The 19,684-nt window shown below is 35.9% G+C and overlaps 1 protein-coding gene across 1 annotated transcript in view; it reads right to left on the bottom strand.

Annotated features, from left to right (window-relative positions):
• The window catches only part of PKN2 (protein kinase N2), a 147,850-nt gene that overhangs the window by 78,497 nt on the left and 49,669 nt on the right, over nucleotides 1–19,684 (bottom strand). Inside the window, exon 3 of the mRNA XM_046645588.1 lies at nucleotides 1,570–1,724. Coding sequence (XP_046501544.1) covers nucleotides 1,570–1,724 — 155 coding nt within the window. The remainder of the gene's footprint in view (nucleotides 1–1,569; nucleotides 1,725–19,684) is intronic.

The raw sequence follows: 19,684 nt of genomic DNA, 5'->3' as shown, positions 1-19,684 counted from the left end.
CAAAATAGGGGCCGGCCCAGTGGAGTAGTGCTTAAGTTTGCACACTCCACTTCAGTGGCCCAGGGTTCACGGGTTCGGATCCTGGGCACAGATCTACGCACTGCTCATCAAGCCATGCTGTGGTGGCATCCCAGATACAAAATAGAGGAAGACTGGCACAGACGTTAGCTCAGCGACAATCTTCCTCAAGCAAAAAGAGGAAGACTGGCAACAAATGATGGTTCAGGGCCAATCTTCCTCACCAAAAAAAAAAAAAAAAAAAAAAAAAGTCCAAAATAATATTTGATAAAAATGAAAAATCTCTAAAACTAAAGGTCAATAATAAAAATAATAACAAAAACCCCCAGATCTACCAACCTCATAATAAATGTTCAAAGTTAGTGAAATAATATGCTATCAAGTATCATAAAATATAAGTAATGTTTCAAGTAGAAACAAATCAATTTCTCTAAAAATAAAAAAATTCTTTTGAAAGATGGCATACAATCTAATTTTCATAATTATGCTTAAAAAACCTTATTTATAACATATACACTTTTCTCTCTTTTCAGTATCTTCCCAAATTTCATCTAGATGAGTAGGTAGGGTGCATGGCTCCAAGCAAAGATTCCTCTTTGCCCCCGAATTCAAATTCTTAAACTGACAAAAAAATACCTAATAACTTTCATTCTGAAATTACTTAAGATATATCTATTAAAATATGGAAGAAACACTGACGTGCAGAGGTAAGAATATTTAAAATAAATGAGAGTAGAAAGGTGGATTTTATAATAAATTCACCTTTCTAAGACTTTTCGGAAATTATAAAACTATATAGAACCTTAGATTGGAAAGAACCTTCATGATAATATGGTTCAGTGGTTCCCAACATTTTCTTTTCCACATTATACCTCAGAACAAGGACACATTCCCATTAGCAACAATTGCTCCCCATAACTCCGATTTTCAATTAGGAGTTATATGTCCATATCAGATTCCCCAAGAACACAAAGGTCTAGCCCAAACAATCACTAATCACAAAAACTTTTTGTTTTTAGAATAATTTTAGACTTACAGAAAAGTTGCAAATGTGTAGAGTTCCTGGGTAGCCTTTATTCATACAGCCAAATTTTTTATCGATTGGTTTGGGTAGGAATCAGCAATTTTTAAAACAGTATTTTAAAAGCCATTTGTTTCCAACATGCTTTATAGTCGATACTTTCAAAGTTGGAGGCCAAAATGGTCGCAGAAATAATAATACAGTGTTTAAACAGCAAAATCACCAACAGCACAAAAATGCGAAAAAAGTGTGGTATTAAAGAGACTATGAAAAGGATACTTGTTTACAGTATAAGAGCTTGAACAAGAAGGCAGAGCGTCACCTTGTTTGACCCCAGCTGTAAATATGCACATGAGATGACTCAAATTTTTTACCCCTTTGTGAGAATGTCCACAAATGACTGTGAAAGTGTCATGAGTACTGACATTGGAGTCACATATAAGTTTTATCAGGTAGGCAAATTCACACATACGAAGTCTGTGAATAATGAGAATTAACTGTATATGCTTACATTTATTTACTGTACTTACCTTTGAAGATCCATTTGAATACATCTGTATCATGTTTTCTGCACCTTGTTTTACTTTAAGTTCTATATCCAATTGTTTCTGTAAGGCCATCAATCTATTATTGCTAGTGGAACAACGAGGGTCACTACTGGGAGTATCTGGAGTCCTTGGGCAATCTGTGAATTAAATATATGTTAAAATTTCTTACAAGGATCAATTCCTGCTTAGAATTGGAAGTTAACATTTTCAAAGAATAAGGAATTATAAGGTTTCAGATGAGCTTGAAGTCATCTAAATGCAATCTCCTTATGCTTACAGATAATACAAGAATTCAAGCCAAGAAAATACTCAAGTAGAGTTGCAGGACCATCTGCCAGGGATACTGCAAAAGTGATTAAATTGAGTCTGAAGCTTTATTAGATCACTGTCCAATGCTTTTCTAACACTATTATTTCCAAACCAAATCAAATCAACTTTATTAGTCTATTCAACAATTAAACTAAATTCCCTACTACTACTTGATTGGTTAGAGAACAAAGCATATTCAAACATTATACAAATTCCACTAAAGTAATTCTCTGTAAAGAGAACTAAGGGTGCTTCAAATACAATGCTAGCATTAACTAGTAATAGCCTAAGCATACGCATAAAAGCCTTCACATTTTGTTTTCTACTATGAGGATGTTCAGTCACAATGGAAAATATTTCAAGGATATTGATTGATTGATATCACATTGATGGTATGGGGTGTAGGAAGACCAAAAACTCAAGTCCATGGTTTCTCATAAAACATACTGTGGTGCTTCTATTTTAAAACAAAAACAGAAACAAAGACTTCAAGTGGAACATGCTAATTCTTCCAGGTATTCCATTATTGTTGAAACACTTCTAATAATTCTACCACATAACCAAAATTCTTCATATTAAAGCTCATTATTTTGTGTTTTAGCCACACTAGGTCCCTTGCTTATACGAAAAAAAAAAAAAGCTAGGGGGCGAGCCTGGTGGCATAGTGATTAAGTTCACACATTCTGCTTTGGCAGCCCAGGGTTTGCTGGTTTAGATCCCAGGTGCAGACCTACACACTGCTCATCAAGCCATGCTATGGCAGCATCCCACATACAAAATAGAGGAAGACTGGCAACAGATGTTAGCTCGGGGCCAATCTTCCTTACCAAAAAAAAAAGAAAGAAAGAAAAGCTAGAAGACTAGAGTACTAAACCTGGTTTAGTTACAGGTAACTTGGCAATCACTGGAAAACTGCCTAAACTGCAAGTTACTTAACCTTTGTGTTTCAGAGTTCCTTCCCCTCTTCCACAATAAAAGATGGTGTGACTGATTTTAATGCCTATGTTTCATGTTTGGTTTTATACTCCTTTAAAAACATTCACTAGTTCAAAAACATTTAACATAATTTGTTAATTAACTTACAAAAATACAGATGTTATGCTACATACTCACGTAAAATAATACTATTTTATCATTTATATACTACTTTACAAAGCATAAGTCCTGATCAAAGTGCTTTTATAAACTCACTAATTCTCATAACCACCCTATAACAAATGTTACACCCATATTACAGAAAACTAGGGTACAGAAAAGTTAAGAAACTTGCTCAAGATCATACAGAGAGTTAAGTCATTTCTGTGTCAAAGTCTATCTTAATTGCTGTGCTATGCTGCCTTGTAAACAACTATACTAGATCCTGTGTATGTGTGCATACTTACATATATAACAGTATAATTATATATACACACACGTAAATATGTGTATGTATGCATATTAATCCTTAAAGTAACCTTCTGAGACAGATATTATCTAACATTTTACACATTAGGAAACAGGCAAAGTCACAGTTATTAGCTGGGATTCAAACTCAAGAAAGGTTTCTATTATAACTGAATTTCCCAAATTAAAAATGAACTGCTTCAAAAGCTGATTTTATCAGTGACATATTCTTTTTTTTTAAAGACTGGCACCTGAGCAAACATCTGTTGCCAATCTTCTTTTTCTTCTCCTCAAAGCGCCCCAGTACACAGTTGTATATTCTAGTTGTGAGTGCCTCTGGTTGTGTTATGTGGGACACCACCTCAGCATGGCCTGATGAGCGGTGCCAGGTCCGTGCCCAGGATCCGAACCTGCGAAACCCCAGGCTTCCGAAGAGGAGTGTGCAAACTTAACCACTCGGCCAGGGGCTGGCCCCTCAATGACATACTCTTATAGACAACTGACAAAAGTTTTCAGATAAGATAAGTTTTCAGATCAGGTTCACAAGAGCACTACTTAATACACTGCTATGAGTAGAATGTTTGTGTCCCCCCAAAATTCGTATGTTGAAGCTCTAATATGATGGTATTTGGAGGTGAGGCCTTTGGGAGGTTGTTAGGTCACGAGGGAGGTCTCTCTGTCATGTGAGGATACAGCAGGAAGATGCTGTCTGCAAACCAGGAAGAGGGCTGTCACCAGAATTCTGACTGTGCTGGCACTTTCATCTTGGAATTCCTGGCCTCCAGAACTGAGCACTAAATTCCTGTTGTTTGTGCCCCCTCGTCTATGGCCCTTTGTTAAAGCAGCCCAAACTAAGGCACACAAATAGTATATAGTGGTTAAGAGAGTCTAGGTTTGAATCTCAGTCTTGGCATTGGGATTCAGTACAAACCATGTAATACGGGCTAAGTTATTTAACAGCTTTGTGCCTCATTTTTCTCATCTGTTATATACTGAAAATAGCATCAGCCTCACAGGATTATTGTGGTTAAATAAGTTATGTGTAAAGAGCTTAGAAAAGTGCATGGTGCATAGTAAATATGCAACAAGCATGAACTAGTAGTAGTCACCACAGGAAGTGAGAGTTTATCTCTGTTGAGTCTATAAATGAACTTAACATTATAGCAATGACTGAATAGTTAAGTGTATTCAGATCTGTGAACAGTTAAGTCTTCTTCTTTTCTTTATTCTTTTACATAAATGATAGAAGACTCTCATAAGAAATCAAAATCACACAAAATTTCGTATATAAAGTTAATTTATACTAAGCACGCTTTTTAAAAAGAACTGGCATGCATTCAGAGGAGAAGGCCTTCAGTTAAGAAAAATATGGAAATGTGTTGTTTGTAGAATTGTTATGCTGTTTAGCCTATGATGAGAAACAGAAATGATTCTTAGCTAAACATTTAAACATTTGTCTATGAAAGAAGCTGTCCACTTACTTTTTGCCCACAGGGCAGAGAATTAGAACCAATGGGTAAAGGTAGTGAGGGCAAAAATTTTATCACAGGATAAAGAGAAATTCCTTACATTTCAAGTTATCTAACAATGAAATGGTTTGCCTCAAAACATAACAAACTCTCTTGTCCCTGGAAGCATTTACATAGAAGCTAGATTACAATTTGCTAAAGACGCTATATAAGAAATTCTTGCACATTAAAGCAGTTGTACTAAGACACTGAAATATCTATTGATTCTAATAGTCTGTTAATTTGTAATAATATTATAATATCTAACACTGTTTTTATGGAAAAGTATGTCCTCAGTTTTAATAAGGATTACAAGAACCTAAGAAATAACACAATGGTTAAGAGTCTAGGCTCTTGAGGTCAGAATGCCTGGGTAAAAATCTTGTGGCTGCTACTTACTGGTGTGGTCTTGATCATATACTTACTTAGCATCTCTGTGTTGCAGTTTCCTCAGCCACAAATTGGGGGTTATTGTGAAGATAAAGCCTGCATAGTGCTTAGGCCAATGTTCAGGGCTCAATAAAATTACATGTCAGGGTTCAGTTAAGTAGCTGGTATTTATGGTCATTTAATCTTCAAATGAACTCACAAAGGTTTGTAATATAAACTCATTTTACAAATAAAAAAATCCTGAAACTCAGAGAAGTTATGCAATTTGCAAAGGTCACAAAAGTATATGCCATGGCAGAAATACACTTTAGTTATATCTTGTTTTATAAAGTCCACTTTTTACTCATTTAGAAATTAGAGAAACATTCTGCTGTCTTCATCAGATTTCACCTATTTTCCCTTTTAACCTGATACTTTTTTTCTCTCCAGATTTCTTTCTTATAAGTTATGGTAAGTTACAGCATTATAAAACATGATTGCCAATACATTTATTTTACTTTTCTTTATAGTGCAACATATTTCAAAATAAGGGTAACCAGAACTCCTCATTAATGTTCTCTTCATTCAAAACAGCAATTTTTAAAAATTCTATAAGATGAAACTATTTTTCTACTGTAAGAACTGCCTTTAAAGTATAAGAGCAAATGTTGAATCTACTCTAAAATTCATACTCTGCCACTTAAAAAAACTATACCCCATGATTAAGAATAAGAACAAATCTCTGTTTGTTACATCTATTGCTATAATTATCCAACCAGCTTCTTTTGGGGGAGGGGAGGAGATATTACAAGAATAGTTCATGCTTCTAACCTTCTAAACATTATCATACAATTTAAAATGTATGTTATACAAATTCAATAAGAATGCTTTAATATAATGTTTATATATTAGATCAAAGAGGTCCCAAATAAAGTCCCACCTTCATAGCTATGCATTAAAAGACTTATGCTGAATAGGTCTCAAATAACTTTCCATGACTATTTTTCTGTCAAATTCTATGTTCAGTTCAAAAAAATCTGTATCTTTGATCTCCGAAAAATGCAATGTACTTGTGTTCCTCCATACTACTGTGTTAACTCAGTGTAGGTATTACTTTCTTCAGGAAACCTCTAACCATCCCCTAATCTGATCAGGTGCCCTTTCTAATGTCTTCAAAGTATATTTTCTTCCCCCTATTGAAATATGTATTATACAGCATTATAATGATCTATTTTCATGTCTGTTTCCCCTTGGAGACTATAAGCATCTTGAGTGCTGGGACTTACTCTTAACTACTTTAATGGATGAGTTTAATAGTAGATTAGATATAGAAAAACAGCATCTTAGTATTGAAAAATACGTAAGCTTAAAAAGGGAAATGAGACAAAATGAGAAGTTAAAAGACAGAGGGTAAAAAGAAAAACTTAAATATATCTTGTGTTTCAGAAGAAAAAGAGAAAAATGATTCAAAGACAGTATGTGAAAAGATAATGACTATAAATTTTTCAGAACTTACGAAAGATACCAATCCATAGATTCAAGATATTCAATCAACTCCAAGTAGATATAGGGGAAAAAATGCACACCTGGACACATCACAGTAAAACTTCAAAAAATCCAAGACAGAGAAAATCTTAAGAGCAGGCAGAGAAAGAGTACCTTCAAAGGAGCTATTGTTAGATTGACAACAGACTTTTCAAAAGCAACAATGAAAGCTAAAAGGAGGTAGAATATAGTTTCTTTAGGTTAAAGGATATAACTACCGAGCTTCTGTTGAAAACTCAATAAAAATATCTTTCAAGAATGAGGACAAAATAAAAACACTATCAGAAAAAGATGGAAAGAATGTTACAAACATAAACACTTAAAAAGAAATGCTAAGGGAAATGCTAAGAGATGTACTTTAGGAAGAAGAAAAGTGATACAAATTGGTACATCAAAAGAGAAGTAACAAATGAAGAACACAGAAAATGGCTTATACAGTCATGCACTGCATAACGATGTTTTGGTTAATGACGGATCACACATACAACAGTGGTCCCATAAGATTTGCAACCATACAGCCTAGATGTGTAGTAGACTATACCATCTAGGTTTGTGTAAGTACACTCTATGACATTAGCATGACAAAATCACCTAATGCCTCATTTCTCAGAATGTATCCCTGCTAAGTGACACGTGACTGTATGTGACTGATTTTAAATGATCACTATATAAATTTAACACGTCATGTAAGGGTTAAAAAAATATGGAATTAAAGGGCCCAGCCTTGTGGCCAAGTTGTTAAAGTTCCACACGCTCTGCTTCGATGACCTGGGTTCATGGGGTCAGATCCCAGGCATGGACCTACTCCACTCATCAGCCACGCTGTGGAGGTGTCCCACATACAAAAAGAACAGAGGAAGACTGGCACAGATGTCAACTCAGGGTTAATCTTCCTCAAGAAAAAAAAAGAGGAGGATTGGTAATGGATGTTAGCTCAGGGCAATCTTCTTCAGTAAAAAAAAGAATATATAAATACATATATATACAGAGAGAGAGAGAATTAAAATTAAGGCAATAACAATATATGAGTCAGTACATGGGTACATAGAGACATTCTAAGGCCTGTGAATTTAATGGAGATGGGTAAAAATAGTGATTAACACTACAGCCTTTGATAAGTATGGAGGGTGTGCTGTCTAAATTAACCAAAACTTCCAAAATAATTGACTGACATTTAAAAATATTACAAAAACGGCAAGAAAGGAGTGACGTCTTCTTTGTCTCTCCCCCTTCGTCTATAACTAATTGGACATTCATTGGTCAACAAAGGATATCCATACACATCTCAGGATGCCTGAGAGATCCATGCTGCTATACATGGAAGGTGGACGGACTTCCCCCCGGGAGGAGGTGGAGATAAGAGAAAACTCTCTGACCCCCAACCCCCGGACAACCTAGTACCTGCCAGCGACTTTCTTCCAGCGGACAACTCATAGCATCGCCACGTACCAAGGGCGGGCATGTGTGCACACTGGCAGAGCAACAGTGGAAACAGATGACTACAGCCCTACCTAAGTTCCCCGCGATTGTCCCTAAGCCTGGGGGGAAAATCCATGGCCCCACAGCAACCGCAGGCAAAGCCTCTACTCAGCATTAGCGGAGAGGCCCTGCCCAGGATTCAGGAGGATCCCGGGCGGGTCAGCAGTCTGCCAGCCACCTCTGACTCACAGACTCTGGCAGTGTCCAAGAGGGGGCAAAGGACACCCAGTGAGCCCGTGTGAATGGGCAATGGCAGGCTGGAGTCCCAGCAAGCATGCTCTGAGGTCCAGGGGGAAAATCCACAGTCCCACAGCAGCCACAGCAAAAGCCTCTGTGCAGCATTAGTGGAGAGGCCCCGCCCAGCAATCACAAGGTTGGAAGGCCCTGGGGCAGAAGTAGCAAAGCTGGGTGAGCTAACCAGTCTGCAGTAGATACCCATAGCTCTGCTGTGGCCCATAGTGGACAAGTGAGATCTTGCGGGCCCTGACAGCGACAGAGCTGCAAATCTAGGTGAACCTGCTCCCAGCCGCTGGGAAAGTCCATAACACCACTGCAGACTCCAAGGAGAGAGCGAGTGTAGGTGGTCTGTGACAGGAGGCACCAGCAGCCTGAGGCCCCCTTGCAATTGTCTCCAAAGCTGACAAGAGACCCCACAGGACCACTGTGACTACAAGGAGGGGCCTAGGTCCGGTCAGCAACAGCTTAATGAGTTAAAAGAGAATACAGATAGACAATTCAACAAGTTCAGGAGCTTTGTCACAAAAGAGCTTGATACTATAAAGAAGAACCAATCAGAAATACTAGAGATGAAGAACACAATGGAGGAGATTAAGAAAAATCTGGACTCTCTGAACAGTAGGGTCGATAATATGGAGGACAGAATTAGCAATTTGGAGGACAGCAATATAGAAATGCTGCAGACAGGAGGAGAGAGAACTAAGACTAAAAAGAAATGAAGAAACTCTCCAAGAATTATCTGACTCAATTAGGAGATGCAACATAAGGATTATAGGTGTCCTAGAGGGAGAGGAGAAGGAGAAGGGGGTAGAAAGCCTGTTCAAAGAAATAATGGCTGAGAACTTTCCAAACCTGGGGAGAGAGATGGAACTCCAGTTGACAGAAGCCAACAGATCTCCAAACTTTATCAATGTAAAAAGACCAATCCCAAGGCACATATTAGTGAAGCTTGCAAAAGTCAATGACAAACAGAAAATACTAAGGGCAGCAAGACGGAGGAAAATAATCTACAAAGGAACCCCCATAAGGCTGTCAGTAGATTTCTCAGCAGATACCTTACAGGCTAGAAGAGAGTGGAATGATATATTCAAAACTCTGAAGGACAAAAACTTGCAGCCAAGAATACTCTACCCAGTGAAAATATCCTTCAAATACGATGGATAAATAAAAACTTTCCCAGACAAACAAAAGTTAAGGGAGTTCATTGCCACAAGACCTCCTCTTCAAGAAATGCTCAGGAAGACCCTCATACCTGAAAAATCAAAAGAAGGAAAGGGGTTACAAAACCCAGAGGAAAGGAGATAAGTAGAAGGACAACAACAGAAAGTAGCAGCTCTCCATCAGAACAGGTTAGCAACAGTTAAATATAACATTAAAGATAAAAGGAAGGGAAACACCAAGAATAAATATAATCTTGTCATTTTAACCACAAACTCACAACACAAGAAGGAAGAGAAAGAAAAAAAAATCTCACAGTAACAACCCAGTAGGGGAAGACAAAAATGGCAAGAAAGGAAAAAAAAGTTGAAAGCACAAAGTAAGATATTAAATATAAACTCAAATAAGTCAGTAATTATTTAAATATAATGGACTAAATGATCCAGGTGAAGGACAGAGATCATTAGACTGGGTAAAACAAACGACTACAATCAAATCCAACTATATGCTATTTACAAGAGACACATCTAAAACATAATGATATAGAAAAACTGAAAGTAAAAGAATGAAAAAAAGATACACTACACAATCAATAACCCCAATCCCCAAACTCTACTAATAATAGACAAAAGATACTTTGAGGCATAAAGATTATTGGAGACAAAAAGGTCATTTCATAATAATAAAAGGTTAAATTCACCAGATAGCTACATCCATTCTAAATTTGTAGATGCCCAATAACATGGCCACAAAATAAAGCAAAAATTGACAGAATTAAAAAGAAAGTAACAACTCCACATTCCACTAAATATTAAGACAATGTTTTTAGTAATTAATAGAATAAGCAGACAAAAATCCAGTAAGGATACAGAAGATTTTAACACCAAAATTAAATGCCTGACCTATAAACATACAAAGAATAACCCCCCAAAACTGGAGAATATTCATTATTTTTAAGCACACACAGAACATTTTAAAAATTTGATTATACATGGCCATAAAGTAAGTCTCAGCAAATTTCAAGGGACCACTTTGTAATAAATCAAGAAATCAATAAATAAAGAATAACTAGAAAATCTTCATATGGTTAATAACTAAGAAACATTTTTAAGTAAATCAGAATGACAATGACATAATGGAAATGAGAAAATATTTGAAACTGAATAAAACTTTAGGTGATATCACTGTGAGACGTTACTTCTTTCTGTCCCTCTTTTTAAAAAATGAATAAGACATCCATCCAGGGACAAAAGTACCTTTGCAGGATTTGTGGTATCCAGTACCACAGGCCAGGAGACCCAGGAGGAGTCTTGCCCACCTTAACATCTGGTAATAGATAGATGTTGGTAACTTGCAAGGGATCAAAGACTTAAATATAAGACCTGATACCATAAAACTCCTAGATAAAAACATAGAGAAAAGGCCCTAGATGTTGGTCTCAGCAATGGTTTTTGGGATATGACTCCAAAAGCACAAGCAACAAAAGCAAAAGTTAACGTCAGTCTACCTCAAACTAAAAAGCTTCTGCACACAAAAAACAATCAACAAAATGAAAAAGCAACCTACAGAATGGGAGAAAATAGTTGCAAATCATCTATTTGATAAGAGGTTAATATCCAAAATTATAAAAAACTCACGCAACTCAATAACAAAAAAACCCACACAATCTGATTAAAAAATGGGTAGAGGAACTAAATCAACATTTTTACAAAGAAAACTTCAATTAGCTAACAGGTTCATGAAAAGATGCCCAACACTGCTAATCATCAGGGCAATGCAAATCAAATTCACACTGAGATATCACCTCACACCTCTGAGAATGGCTAACATCAAGAAGACAAAAGAGAAGTGTTGGCAAGGCTGTGAAGATAATGCAAGCCTTGTGCGCTGTTGGTGGGAATGTAAATTGGTGCAGTTACTATGGAAAACAGTATTGAAGTTCCTCAAAAAATTGAAAGTAGAACTACCATATGATCGAACAATCCCACTCCTGGGTATACATCCAAAGAAAATGAAAACATGATATCAAAGAGATATATATGCACTCTCACCTTTACTGCAGCATTACTCACTGCAGATACGGAAATAGACAAGATATGGAAACAACCTAAGTGTCTGTCAACAGATGAATGAAGATGTAATGTATATCTGTATGTGTCCATGTATATATGTATACACATAACGTATATATGTATACACATACATAAACACAATGGAATATTATTCAGTCACGAAAAAGAAGAAAATCCTGACATTTGCAACATGGATGGATCTTGAGGGCATTGTGCTAAGTGAGACAAGTCAGACAAAGACAAATACTGTATGCTATCACTTATATGTGGAATTTTAAAAAGCCAAGATCTGGTAAAACAGAGATTAGAATGGTGGTTACCAGAGGTTGAAGGGTGGAGGAATTGGGGATATGTTGTTCAAATGTACAAACTGGGAACCAGTAGAAAAATAAGTCCTGGATATCTAATTATTATATCTAATTATTATCTGATTAGAGTCAACAACATTGCACTAAAACTTCAAAAGTACTAAAAGACTAGCTCTTAATTGTTTCCCTCAAAAAAGAAATGATAATTATGTGATGTAATACAGGTATCAGCTAATGCTACAGTAAACATACTGCAATATATAAATGTATAAAACCAACATATTGTATACCTTAAACTTACATAATGTTATATGTCAATAACATCTCAATAAAAATAATTTTAAAAAATTTTACACATCACAACTTTTGTGAGGCAGCTAAAGCAATACTTAGAGGATACTCATGAACCTTGAATGTACACATCAGAAAATAGAATAAGTTTAAAGTGCTAAGCATCTGTCTCAGTTGGTTAAAAATATAGCCAAACAATTCTAAAGAGAATGAGAGAAGAGAAGTAATAAAGATTATGGCAGAGATCAACAAAATAGAAACAAATACACAAAAGAAAGGATTAGTAAAGCCAAATTATTTTTTTGTGGAGGGAGTAGACTAATAATATGACAAATCTTGGAGAAGTGAGCAAGGGAAAAAATGAAGAACATACCAATATTAGGAATAAAAGTGGGAATGTTACTATAGATACATGCTAACTTTAAATGGATAATACACTAATATTGTAAGTCATATCACTAGATTTGAAAATTACATAAAATGGAGAACATCCTAAGAAACTATAATTTCACCAAAAATAACTCAAGAAACGTTAACAATTACCTATAAAATTTAAAGTGCTACAAGACACTTTAAGTAAATTACAGAGTTGGAAGATATTTTCAATCTTTACCTGAACTGTAGGTAGACTAACTTTATAGCCCGTGTTCAATCTCCTCCTTTCTTGCTTAAAATAACAGGCAGGTTAAGGGAGAAAACAAAACAAAAAAACTAGATTTTTAGTTTCACTTGCAGTTGGAGGTTAAGGAGAAGGCAGTGCATGGTCTGATGACCCAATCCCAGGAGTAATGTAAATAGACATCTGTAGCTTTGTGCTTCTAAGATGGCTTTTGCTTTTCTGATAAAAAGAGACTCTTGCTAGGATTTCATCATCTTGGTGGAGTAAAAAGCTAGGATTTTAGTAACAGCCCAAGAAATGGCCTGGGGGCTCCTACAAAGTAGGCAATTGGATCAGGAAAAACCTGATTAAAGAGAGGAATCTCAAAAGGGTGCCACTGATAATGGCTGAATTATTTGCTGACTTGTGTTTGACTTGGGGTGACTCGGGGGAGGGGAAAGAGATATTCTTTAAAAATTCCTACTACTCTCATATAGGTTTGAGGCAGGAATCATACTATCTATGTGGCCTCCAAAAACTTCAGCTTAAATTTTAATTGCCCTCAGGTTGGTAATGCTTCTAGGCATCTTACAGAACCAAAAAATCCTCTTTGAAAGAAGGCACTTTAAATCCAGACCTAAAGGAATTCCCACAGATAATGTTTCAGTGAAAATGTACACAGAATTAGAAACCACAAAGCTCAGGTAGGAAAAAAAAAATCCACCATGAGTGAGAAAAAAACTATAGGAGTAGAGTATCAAAGATTTCACTTATTGTTATTATCTTATACAGAATGGGAAAAAATCTATTTAATACGTAAAACTAAATATAAGGGCTATCAAAATAATGACTTGGAAAAGAGACTATCAAAAATTACCAAGATTAACAAAATAGAATTTCTAGTATTAAAAAACATGTAACAGAAATTAGAAATATATGTCATCAAGAGCAAACTGGATGCAGGTAAAGAGAGAATTAGAGAAACAGAGACAGGTTTGAAGAAATTATCATACATTTAATTGGAATTCCAACATGAAAGAGTAGAGGAAATAGACGGGGTATGATACTCAAAGGGAGAGGGGCTAAGAATTTCCCATAGTCGATGAAATATATGAATCTCAGATTCAGGAAACCCAACAAATCCCACGAAGATCAAACAACAGGAAATCTACATTATACTCAAAGAACAGAACACTGCAGACAAAGAGTATCTTAAAAGAAGTTAGGGAGAAAAGGCAGATTATCTGGCTTCGACCATTAGACTGACAGCTGCCTCCTGAACAACAGTGGACTCCAGAAGACTGTGAAATAGTTTCCAAGTGTTGAGAGAAAGTAAATGTCAACCTAAAATTGTATATTGGGGGAAATATTTTTCTAAAGTACACTAGTTTCCCCTTATCTATGGTGAATATGTTCTGAGACCCCTAGTGGATGCCTGAAACCATGGATAGTACTGCACCCTACATATATGTTATGTTTCCTTCTATACATACATACATACATACATACATACATATGATAAAGTTTAATTTATAAATTAGGTACAGTAAGAGATTAACAACAACTAATAATAAAGTTGGCTTTGGGACCATTATTAAGTAAAATAAGGGTTACTTGAACACAAGCACTGTGATACTGTGACACTTGATCTGATAACTAAGACAGTTACTAAGTACCTAATAGGTAGGTAGCATACACAGCACAGATACACTGGACAAAGGAACAATTTACATCTCAGGCAGGACAGAACAAGACAGTATGAGATTTCACCACATTACTCAGAATGGTACACAATTTAAAACTTACGAATTATTTCTGGAATTTCCCATTTAATATTTTTGGACCACAGCTGACCGTGGATAACGGAAACCATGGAAAGCGAAACCATGGATACCACTGTATATACTTTCAGGAAGAAAAGGGGAGACTACTGTACATACTTTCAGGATGAGAAAGAAAGAAAATGATTCTAGAAGGAAAGTCTGAGAAGCATGAAGAAATGGTGAACAAAGAAAATGATAAACATGCAGATAATTATAAACTAACAATGACTATATAAAACAATAATAACTAGATCTTTGGGGCCAGTCTCATGGCTGAGCAGTTAAGTTTGCACACTCTGCTTCGGTGGCCCAGGGTTTTGCCGGTTTGGATCCTGGGCATGGACATGGCACTGCTCATTAGGCCCTGCTGAGGTGGCGTCCCACATGACACAACTAGAAGGACCCACAACTAAAATATACAACTATGTACTGGGGGGATTTGGGGAGAAAAAGCAGAAAAGAAAAGAAAAGAAGACTGGCAACAGTTGTTAGCTCAGGTGCCAATTTTAAAAAACAATTAATTTGTGGAACTGAAGATAAAATGATGAAACTAGAATGGACATAGGGACAATGGCATATAAATCAAGTGGAGTTAAGTAGATTGGAATTAAAGTATTCTAAGTTTGTTGTATGGTATGGAAAGAAAGTATACCATTCAGAGTCTAGAAGACAAACAGAAACCATACTAGATATTTTAAACAGAGGAAATTTAATACAGGGAATTGGTTATATCATATATATCAAGATATTGTGCAAAGGGAACAAAAGAGTGACAAAATTCCTTTTCTCAAAAAGCTTAAAGTATTCATATACATATACATGTACATTTACAACCTGTATGTATCTGTACACATGGGTATGTGTGTCTATATATACAGGATTATATGTGTATATATAGACATTTTCAAATATGATGCAAAGTTGAAAGAATTTTACAGTGAGCGCCCATATACACTCACCACCTAGATTTTGCCAAACTATACACACATGCACATGTACATACCCACATACAAGTGGAGAGAGGTAAAAAGATAGTGCCAACATAAAGACAGGTGGAAAAAGGGGAAAATTAGACTTGAGAGGAACAGGAGTTGAAGTACTAGGAAGTGGCCAGATTATATGAAGGGCATCTCTGTCATGCTACAAATTTATACTGTATTCTGTAGGGAATGAAAAGCCACCAAAAGATTTAGAGCAAGAAAATAACACGATCAAATCTGACTACTAAGTAAAAAATATCAGTAGCAGCGTTTAGGTTGGGTTAGAGAAATACCGGACTTGTAGGCTTTGGCAGTAAGGATGAGAAGAGATATAGATTTGAGACCTATGTCAGAGGTAGAATCTATAGGGCTTGGTGACTTCACTTACAGACTTAATTTGAGAGTGAAAGTAAAAAGAAAAGAAGGCATCTATATTAAAAGTCAAGTTTTAGTTACAGATTACTGGGGTCATGCCATTAACAGGACAGAAAACAAAGGGAAAGATTTAGAGGTACTGTTCAAGGAAAGAAGAGTTCAATTTTAAACATGATGAGAGGCAAAGCCAATAGGACATTCAAGTAATATCCATAAGGTTATAAGGCTATAAGTTATCAGAAGCAGCCCAGAAAACCCATCTTGGCTTGAGATACCACTTTGGAAGTCACCAGAAAATATGAAGTGGTTAACATCTCCTTAGGGATGTGATTTTCCAAAGCCAGAATGATGAGTAAAAATGGAATTTGTTAGTAGTTTCCCCAACAACGTGTGTGCAGAGCAACAGATATGTTCTCTAAAACCTTAACTGAGTAGCTGGCTTCCAAGATGAATTAGCTTTCTAGAACACAGAAGCAATCCAGATCCTTAGAAGGCTCCTGACTACTTAACGTCCAGCCTGAAATTGGTTCCTTGATTCTCTTGGAGGTTAGTAATGTAACTGACTTCGAGTCTTTATATCCCAGCCCCAGGAAAGCTTCCTCAGACTTCACTTAGATCCAAACAGGGGTTTCATGTTCAGAATTAGAACACCTTAGATGCCTCGTACTTGACCTTTCCTCAAGCTATTAAAACACCTTGTTCACAAATCACCCTAGACAGGGCATATATGGCCTATCCTCCTTGTTTACAAATGAGAGAAAGAAGGCCTGGAGGGGTTGCAAGTGGTATACAACCACATAACTATGTAATGATCCCGCTGGGATGAGATCTCAGATCATATTACCTTTGGTCTTTATTTTACACTCAGCTGACTCCCAATGATCAATATTCATGAAGTGGTACTTGTACAGCCAAGATGTCTGTTTATGGAATGAGACTATTTATTGCATTAAAAAAATAAGAGAATATACAGTTGGGGTAAACCTAGACAAATCTACATTAATAAAAGTACTAGTACGCTGAAGCACTAGCTTACTAGTCATGTATCTCCTTCACAAACTTCTGTTACTGTTACTGTTCACTTGGTTAATATTTTGATTTGCACTTGTTACTTATAAATGGACATTTTAAAAATAAACTCCAGAATTTTGCCATGTGTTACAGTTATATTAACTGTTTATATTACCCCCCCCCATCCACTTTCTTGTTTAAACAGATATGCTCATCTTATATAGCCATTTGGAACCTGCTCAGATTATAATGAATGTTCACTTTTTTTTTAGTGAGGAAGATTTGCTCTGAGCCAACATCCATTGCCAATCTTCCTCTATTTTGTATGTGGGTTGCCACCACAGCATGGCTTGACAAGTAGTGCAGGTCCATGCCTGGGATCTAAATCTGAGAACCTGGGCTGCCAAAGTGGAGTGTGCCAGACTTAACCACTAGGCCATGGGGCTGGCCCTGAATGTTCACTTATTATTAATGGATGCTTAATCAGTTATTTTGCCAATGTCACCAATTGAAGTTTGCTGAGATATTTTATAACTAGTACAATCTCTGGTTTAACTTTAATGTTTTACAAAAATAGCATGGATAAGATTGTGAGTGGTAATATTTTTTATTTTAGGTGAAATAAGCAACCTAGGCATTAAAAATTTCAGAACTGCTGGTATCTCTTATATTACATCTTAATGTTTAAAAACTGCACATTGCATTTCCTGGTAGAGAAGACTTCCTCACTCTGAATATAAATGTACCTATGGCACACACAATTCTTTCATAAGTTCTCCTTAAGATGGTGCTACTTTCTTTTTCTTTTTCTTCCCTCTGATCACAACAATGTATATCATCAACCACTATACATCTGTTAGACTGGTTAAAAAATATATTAACAATACCAAGTGCTGGAACTCTCATGTATTGCTGGTGAGAATGAAAAACAATATAGCCACTCCAGAAAACATTTTGGCAGTTTCTTAACAACAATAAATTTACTCTTAACATAACTTAGCAACCACACTCCTAAGCATTTCCCAAAGTGAACCAAAAACATGTTCACACAAAACCTGTTCATGGGTAGTTACACCAGCTTTACTGATAACTGGCAAAACCTAGGAAAAAACCCTAATGTTCTTGATGAACAGATAAACAAACTGAGGCACATCAGTACAATGGACTATTACTCAGCAGTAAAAAAAAAATAACTATTGATAAATGCAACAACCTGCATGAATCTCAAAAAGCATTATGCTGAGTGAGAGAAGTCAGTCTCAAAAGGTTATATACATTATGATTCCATTTATATGATATTCTTGCCAAGCAAACTATAATGACAGGGAACAGATCAATGGTTGCCAGGGGACATGGAGTGGGGAGAGGGTGTGACTACAAAGTGATAGCACTGCTCCTTTTCCTGACTGTGGTGGTGGTAGGTAAACCTATACGTATATTAAAATTCATGGAACGGTGTACCAGAAAAGAATCAATTTTACTGTGTATTAACTGTTTAAAAAAAGTATATCATCAAAGAATCCAAGTATTAGAGATCTACAAACCATTTAATCTCATGATTTTAAAGACGAGGAAACAAATCCAGGGGTTTTAAAAGTGACTTTCTAATTAACGATCAGAGTTACTTAATGGAAATTCTTTCTTTGAGAGTTCACAATTTAACAAAATATGTTTACCTCAAAATGAGAAAATCAGTCAGAAATAAGAAATATGTAGAAATTACATAACAAACCAAGCCACAGATTCCACATTTACATTTAAATACACATAAAATTCAACAATAATTTCTATGCCACATTTCAGCGGAGAGGCCAACAACAAAAAAGAAAATTAAATTCTCACTTCTATTCATTCAAGACAGACTTCACAAACTGCACATTAGTCATTAAGAAAGAAAACTTCCTCAATATAGTTATATCTCCAGAATTTAGAAGATCTTCCAAGGTTAACTCCAAAAAAAATCCAAATACTATTAGTTTTATACTAACAATATTTCCCTTCTGGATATTCTAGAAAGTAAAGAAAATATTCCCTACCTCAATAGGTAAAAATCAACCTAAGTTTGGTGGGGTCTGAGGATGGAAATGGGAAGAGGAAGGAGAAAAGTAGAAAACAGAGAAGAAAATAGAGGGGCTTATACTACACAAATTATTAGATGTACTTAAAATATGAGAAATGCTCTTATTCTCTTCTTTAGGGGTGATACACATGAGTCCAAGATTTAGGAAACTGGTTCTTTCCCAAATATTTCATTTTGGAGTCTCAGGTGCAAACTAAGGCTTAGATTACCACTCCACTTTATAGAGATCCACTAATCTTTTTCAAGAAGCGCATTCAGCCTCATCTAATAATATCTTTATAATTTCCATGTGGGATAATAACAATAATCCATAAAGACTATTCTTGAAGTATACAGAAGGTGAACAGGAAGCTTAAGAGTATCATGAGCCTGAAGAAAATATAAAAAAATTCAACTACTCTTAAGAAAAATTGAACACATATGTTTTACAAATAACAGTCCCAAATGATTAGATCTTGACATTATAATAAGCAACATTTCAGACATTTTTACAGCTAAAAGTCTCAAAGCTCGTCTGATAAAAATCCTTATTTTAGGGCGCTGGCCCCGTGGCTGAGTGGTTGAGTTTGTG

The sequence above is a fragment of the Equus quagga genome, chromosome 18 (genome assembly GCF_021613505.1).
Source record: "Equus quagga isolate Etosha38 chromosome 18, UCLA_HA_Equagga_1.0, whole genome shotgun sequence".
NCBI lineage: Eukaryota > Metazoa > Chordata > Mammalia > Perissodactyla > Equidae > Equus > Equus quagga.
This window is presented reverse-complemented; position numbering and strand designations above follow the sequence as displayed.